Source organism: Aplysia californica, unplaced genomic scaffold (assembly GCF_000002075.1).
Source record: "Aplysia californica isolate F4 #8 unplaced genomic scaffold, AplCal3.0 scaffold00050, whole genome shotgun sequence".
NCBI lineage: Eukaryota > Metazoa > Mollusca > Gastropoda > Aplysiida > Aplysiidae > Aplysia > Aplysia californica.
In genome coordinates, this window is record NW_004797320.1 from 1,484,740 (window position 1) to 1,492,430 (window position 7,691).

Genomic DNA, 7,691 nt, shown 5'->3' on the forward strand with positions numbered 1-7,691 from the left:
AGAGAGAGAGAGAGAGAGAGCTAGTAATACTGGTGCCAGTACCGATATTTCTGTTTGGGGTGCATTCTCGAATCTTGAAATTATGCAATTTGCCTGTCCGGCCGCTCCTGCAAAGAGACCTCGTCGCAAAAGGATGGATGTAGTTCCCGGGGAGAGCATTGTTGATGACTATAAAGCAAGGCCGCCTGCATTTGCCAATTATGAAGCCAGACCGATACAACCAACTGATGGAGAGCTTCTAGAATAGGAATTTATCTCCTCAAACTCGGAGTCCGAGACTGGCTTTGAAAACCAGAGACAAATCCAGTGCCTGTTTGAAGACTTCGCTGAGTCAAATTCTAACACATCTTTCGAACCGTAGATAATGAACGGTACCGGTAAATCTAAATTGAACAACTTCATGAGTGTAAAAAGTAAAGTTGTTCCCGCATCCGATCCGGACTTTGGGGATTGCTTTGTTAGTGAGACAACTTCCCGGGCCTTCGGCATATTGTGGTAGGGTGGCCCGTTCCTTTCCACGCCGCCTTCGCGCTTTTCCCTTTCGTCAACCCACAGCCACATCCTGAAACGTCAGCCACATCCCAACATTTGACAGGGGTCAAACTTCAATCTATTTTTAAGTGATGATATTAAAGTCAATTTAAGCTTCATTTCGTCAGAAAATTGTGTTAAGTTTGCTAACTTCTTAGACTTTGTGTTAAACAACACTTTTAATAATGAAGCCTTACAAGCTAGCTAGGCTTGGTCTTTGCAATCTTGACTTGAAGGCATTGCATGTTTTTATTAAATCTAGAAGTAGCGAAGTAGAAGAGTCTTACAACTAGAGTATAGTGTAATTCATTTAATCTATTGAATGTACTGGATTCCAGAAATCTGCAACCTGCAACTAGATTACAACAAGATCTAGATTCAAGATTTTAGTAAAGGCAGAGTCTAGGGAAAAACATCTACAAATTCGCGTGGTGATGAGTAAAGAGAGACCAAAACAATCTCAATATCGCGACTATCACGGTACATCACTTCGCCTCTACATGTTCCGGTAACTACCTATAAATAGATTGGAGTTTTGACCCCTGTCCAAGGTTGGGATGTGGCTGACGATCCGGGATGTGGCTGCGGGTTGAAGAAATGGAAAAGCGCTGCCTTCACTTCCCCAACTCGAAGTCTGGTACCCATTACTGTTGGGTGCGCAGGAGGGGGCGAACAAATCCATGTCCAAAACGAGGCTCGAACCCGAACTCATGCATGTACTATATTAATATTCTTCATTACGTGGGATACATGGCAACTTAATTTGCTAAAATTTGATAAATACTTACTGGTTCTTCAAGTGTAATACGCATCAATTTTAAATGTTCTTTGTTTTGAATGAAATGCAGCGAATTATTCTTTCCTTGCTGAAAATGAATAGATAATGTTTGTGAACTGAAATACAATAGTCTTAATTATTGCTACAGTCGCTTTAAGTCACCCTCATGAGGGGTTAACTTTGTTAAAAGAGAACTTTATGAGAATGCCTGTTTCAACACATGCCCGGGTGACTAAGGCACCCCATCGTTTTCCTCTTATTTTTAAAGAATTGACTTTATTATTTGCTCCCAAAAGGGTGTACTTCGATACTATTCAACCAGCCTCTAATTTGAACCCAAAAATATAAACCTTACTCAAAACTTTTCAAATTCTGAATCCTAGAAGCTATAACAGGTGCTTTAGTCACCCCGGTTTATCGGTATCTCGTCTCCCCCCAGGGACGTTGCATCCCTCAAGCCCTGACAGGCAGGATCGAAGCGGCCCGCCATCTGAATGATGTAATAAGTGTCGACTGAGATGTGAAGCATCTAAAATTATAATTTCTTTCTTAAACCTAAAGTAAAACATATTTAACTTCACGGAACCTTCAGAAACCTTGCAAGAATTTGTATTTTTCTTGAAAAGCCCAGATTTTAAACATGTTATAGGGTCTGCTGACGATAATCTTATTGTAAAGCTCATTGAGCATGCTGCAGTGCATTAGTGTACACTACATAAATATAATATATTACTGTGATCATTTAATTCACCTGGTCTGCTGCTTCCTGGGTTAACTTGCCTCGAGTGTGTATCGGAGTAATCACAGCACCAGGTCTGAGGGGGACAATGTAAACATATTGAGAGAGAGAGAGAGAGAGAGAGAGAGAGAGAGAGAGAGAGAGAGAGAGAGTTTAGTAAGAGTAACATACTTGAGTAAAGTAAGTTGAGAATTCTGTTGGGATCAGCGACGGAGAACAGATCTCTTAAATTTCTTCATTTAAATTATTTACATCATCCCCTCTCTTAAATTTCTTCATTTAAAATATTTTCATCGCGCCTCTCAAAAGTCTTGATATGCTACATGTGTGTGTCTAGTGGTAAAATCTGAATCGCATCCGACACAGGAAGGTTTCTTATATCCCTGGGTAATTTTGAGAGGATAATTTGGTGGGACATAAATGGTCGTGATTGGTGTGTGCAGGGCGATATCCAGGAAGGTCGTCCTAAGATGTATTTGTCTGTGTGTTGTTGTCGAGATGGTGGTTCCACTGGAAAAAATCTGGTTCTTTGTGCGAATGCAATGATGCAGTAAATCGTCTTGCTTTAAGTCTACGGTAGAAGCCGGGGCGAACTTATGACACCTGGATACAGGCCACAAGTGGAGAGAGAGAGAGAGAGAGAGAGAGAGAGAGAGAGAGAGAGAGAGAGAGAGAGAGAGAGAGAGAGAGAGAGAGAGAGATAAATAGATAGATAGATAGATAAATAGATAGATAGATTGCATAATGTTATCCTAAAAGTGACCTGTCAGCTTTAACTGACCATTAAATAGATCTTTTAAACAACATCGGTTAACGTTATATTATTTATTTATTGTAATATATGTGTGAACTCGTGTCAGAGTCATGTCATATGTACGGTATGTGAAAGAGAGGGTGGGTGAGAGGGTATTTGTGTGTGTGTGTGTTTTTTGAGTGTGTACATATATACATACATATATATGTATATATATATATACTTTTTTTTGTTTGTTTGGTAAGTGTTTTACGGCGCTCGCAACTGCATAAGGTCATATGAGGGCGCAGGACACATCTAATACTCTTAGTTGGTAGGAAAGTTTGAATTTTGCCCGGAGCATACTCTTATCGATTTTAGACCTCCAAGGGATCTTTAACGTGCGCAGTTTGCACACGGGCTATCCGACATTTTTCGCCCATGTTCGAGAAGGCTAGGTGTAGATCTTTCCTACCAGAAGATCAGGGGTGCGGCAGAAAGACAGCTGTAAGAAGGAGTCAAGGAGTAGCAACAGAAAGGCTGCAGAAAGAGTCAGGAGCCCAGAGGAGGGGGCAAAGGAGGTGAGGGGGTGGGGGCAGAAAGAAGAGACGAAAGCAGACGACAGAATATTGCTAGAGAGCAGGAAAGAAGGTGAAAGAAGATAATTTTAGAGAAGAAAATTTTTCGGTCGCTACCCGGATTCAAACCCGGATTCAAACCCGGGACCTTTGAATGAGAGGCCAACACCTTAACCTCTAGGCCACGAGAGCCGCCCGTATATATATATATATATATATATATATATATATATATATATATATATATATATATATATATATATATATGTGTGTGTGTGTGTGTGTGTGTGTGTGTGTGTGTGTGTGTGTGTGCGTGTCTGTGTGTGTGTGTGTGTGCGTGTTCGTGTGTGGGTCTGTGTGAGTGAGTGAGTGAGTGAGTGAGTGAGTGAGTGAGTGAGTGAGTGAGTGAGTATTTGTGTGTGTGAATGAGTGAGTGAGTAAGTGAGTAAATGAGTGAAGGAATGTGAGTGAATGAGTGAGTGAGTAAGCGAGTGTTTGTTTGTGTGTGTGCGTTTGTGTATGTGTGTCTGTGTATGTGTGCACGTGTGTGTGTGTGTGTGTGTGTGTGTGTGTGTGTGTGTGTGTGTGTGTGTGTGTGTGTGTGTGTGTTTGTGTGTGTGTATGTGTGTGAATGTTTAAACAGCAATACGCCAGTCTGTGAACGATAAAGATTAATTTTATCATATTATGTTATTTCTTTTAAAGATCTTATTTTAACGTTGTCTCCACTCATTTAAATGTGCACGTCCGCAATTATGTCATGCACCTATGTTGTGAAAGGGCAATGACTCCTTACCTTATAGAGTTCACTCGTATTCCTGTCTTTCCAAACTCTGAAAAAATATGAGATTCTTTTAAAGGTGTGTTTACACCCTTCACCGACACAATTAATTAGATCATTTAAGATGCGAGATTTGATTTTGTCGACGCCAACCTTGGCCTGAAAGATTACAACGTACCAGCACAAAGACCTAATAAATACTGAACAAACACTCTCCCCGCACAGGAATCGAACAAAGGTCTTCTGTGTACAACAGTGAAGCACCTCTGCTTGTTCACTTTCCTCTGACCGCGGTTAAAACAAGATACAAAAATGAAAACGCTCAGTTCAATATTCTCAGACCTTTGCATGCGTGTCTGCAAGTTGGCTGACCAGCAGATTATAAAAGCCTATTCGTAAAGGAATGCAAACTGAGGTTCCGACACGTTTTCTTTGATGTAAGCCGAAAGCAGGTAAAAGATATTAGGGGATTTACAGCATTCACCTAAAACATTTTAAAGTTGAAATAATGTTCCCCAACACCACACTCTAACTTTAAAAGCGCGCGCGCACAGAGGAGTCGCTTTCACCTCACCATCCCCTCACCAAAGGTTCACCATTTTGGTTTTGCACCAAAGAAGGTGAGGAGAGGAGGGAACAGAGTGGAGTCGCTTTCCCCTCCTTTTGTGCGCTCGTGTGCTGTAGTTGGAATTAGTCTTGTCATAAAAACCCGACCTGTTTTGGACAGTAGCAATTAAAACTTCAGGTTTCATGTTTACTGGTCAACAATTGTCTGGCGACTGGTTCGCCAAAGTGACTGAAATTTTAGTGCAGCGCTTTTAGTTAGCAAGCCCCAACTATTTTTTAAGCGCGGTTGATGATGGTGCGGGGAGAGTGAGTGGCTTCCACCATGTCTCGAGCAAACACGAATTAAAATTTCAGCGTCGGCAAACAGGTAACTCTTTGGTGCTTGTGAATTTTGGAGACTCATGTGGAGCACGTGGGGACAGCTGGCAGATGAATACAAGCTTACACTGAAATGACGGGGCAGGGTGGTGTCGCTGTCTCAAAAAAGAAGCAGTTTGAAGACGAAGTTACTGTAAGTCAAACAAACAAACAATCAAAAAAGCCAAATAAACAAACACACAAACAAACAAACCACAACAATTACGAGCACCGGTCACATGTTCTCAAAACTGTTCTGTGTCAAAATTCTATTCCATGCATAAAATGAACTGAACTACTGTCCCTCGCAGGAGAGGTCGATGCCCGTGTGGGGAACATTTTCATGGAGTATCCGTCTTTTTGCTGCGACGTTGGGCTCCTTTCAGCACGGGTCGGCCGTTAAAGAGATGGTTGAAGAAGCCACTCTACTAAAGGACGTATTATTGTTTTGAACATTGAGTAAGGCCGGTGCCAGAGTGGCTCTGTAGGTCTGACCTGTAGCTCTCCTGTCGCACGCCGTGTGCGTGTCAGCACAGCCGCACCATGTGCCAAGTGCACCCCCCCCCCCCCCCCCCCCCCCCCCACATAGACACAAACACACTTGCAGCTGCTTAGTTTAGTTTTAGTACAGGTTTTACAGCGCTTGCAACTGCATAATAAGGTCATATGAGCGCCAGAAGATTAGAGGTGTCACAAGAGAGTAACAAACACAAAAAAGAAGGAGGGGAGATAAGGACGACAGATGTTTGATAGGAAAGAAGGAGCAAACCACAACATGCGCGAGGCGATAGTTTACATTGGTTACTTGTTACTATGCAAGGCTGGATCGAGATCTAGATCTACTGATCGTCTCGGGCGGTATGTCTAGCCTAGGCCTACTAGAATTAATTTATTTTAGCTCAGAGAGAGAGAGAGAGAGAGAGAGAGAGAGAGAGAGAGAGAGAGAGAGAGAGTATTAATTAATGAATAAACGTGGATCTAGATCTAGATCTAGATCTAGATTTTTGTGTGCACTCAGCCAAGAGTGTGCAGTTCGGAAAGTACATCTAAATCTAGATTTTAGCTCTAGATCTAGATCTAGAGCTAAAATCTAGTGGTTGGCGAATGACCGAAGGCCGACTCTTGACAAGGCTACTTGCCAGTGAATTGGCGGAGACACACTATCTTGCAATTTGATTCACACTATCATATCAACAGTAGATCTACTTAATCTTCTGTCCTTGTTTCAATGGCTTCTTTTTCGGTGCACCTGTACAATTGCGGTCCCGTTTAATGCTTACATGACGACCATTGTCATCGGGGCAGCCCTATGTTCCCTAGCCCTATGTTCCCTCGCTCTATGTTCTCTAGCCCTATGTTCCCTAGCCCTATTTTCCCTAGCTCTGTAATGTCCATTTTCATTACAAACTTACGCTTGACCACTGGTCAGTCTAACCATTGCTTGACCACAGGTCATTCTGACAATTGCTTGACCACTGGTCACTTCAATCATTGCTTGACCAATGATAATTCTGACAATTGCTTGAACACTGTCACACTGACCATTGCTTGACCACTGGTCACTCTGACCATTAGTTGACCTTTGGTCATCGTGTAACTTGAATAGAGCTGAGGGAACACAGAGCTAGGGAACATAGGGCTAGGGAACATAGGGCTAGGGAACATAGGGCTAGGGAACATAGGGCTAGGGAACATAGAGCTAGGGAACATAGACATGGACCCATTGTCATATGGGAATGAATCTATCTGTAGATTCTAGATAGCCAAGATAATCTATCTCTAGATCTATATAATTTTATTTCAGTTTAGGTCTGGAATCTAGATTTAGACCTACATCTAGATATCTAGATCTAGATCTAAATAAGAAACACGTAAAAACTACCAGATGTAGATTCTACAGGGTCAGTTAGGCCTATTCTAGATCTAGATATAGATCTAAATCTACGGACATTGCACACCAGCTCTGTCGACAACAGACAGACGATACAGCGACGCTGCTCAAGACCTCGACATTGTATACACATTCATTTGCACGGTGCGAGCCGGTCCCAGAGTGGCTCTGTAGGTCTGACATGTAGCTCGCATGGCTCGCACCGTGCAAATGAATGTATACATTATCGTGTGCCAGAGCAGCGTCACTGTATCGTCTCTCTGTTGTCAGCAGAGCTGCGCGATGCGTCAGACGTGCTATTCAACAGTGTTGTAAAAATGGCGGACATGTGTCGCCTCGCTTCGTGTTTATTTTCTACTGAAACTCTTCACAGATCATCAAAATCAACAAGAAGTAAGTATTATTAGGTGTTTTACTATTAAATATTGATGCTAGGATCAACACTTGGCCACAAAATTACCAAGAAATGCACTTTATCATACTTTGAAACTTCGAATCGAGAGGTTGACCTAGTATCGACTGTCATTGTAGGCCTTGGCCTAGACCTAGATCTAGGCTAGGTGTTAGGGCTGGATTCTGCTCGGTTAATCGAAGGCTTGCAAAGCAGCGGAAGTCTTGCGCTAGAGTCTTGCGAGCAGGTTGTGGCTTGTGGTTTGATTTGCCTCCAGCTTGCTACCGGAGGGAACTTCCGGTGAGTTGTGACTCGCGGACAGTCCTGCTGTACTGTGTCGTGACG

General features: G+C 42.5%; 1 protein-coding gene across 1 annotated transcript in view; it reads right to left on the reverse strand.

Moving 5' to 3' along the window:
- LOC106011069 (estradiol 17-beta-dehydrogenase 8-like) overlaps positions 1-7,691 on the reverse strand; it is a 45,140-nt gene that overhangs the window by 7,073 nt on the left and 30,376 nt on the right. Inside the window, exons 4-5 of the mRNA XM_013079399.2 lie at positions 4,156-4,192; positions 2,061-2,124 (exon numbers count right to left, since the gene is read on the reverse strand). Of these exons, the coding sequence (XP_012934853.1) occupies positions 2,061-2,124; positions 4,156-4,192 (101 nt within the window). The remainder of the gene's footprint in view (positions 1-2,060; positions 2,125-4,155; positions 4,193-7,691) is intronic.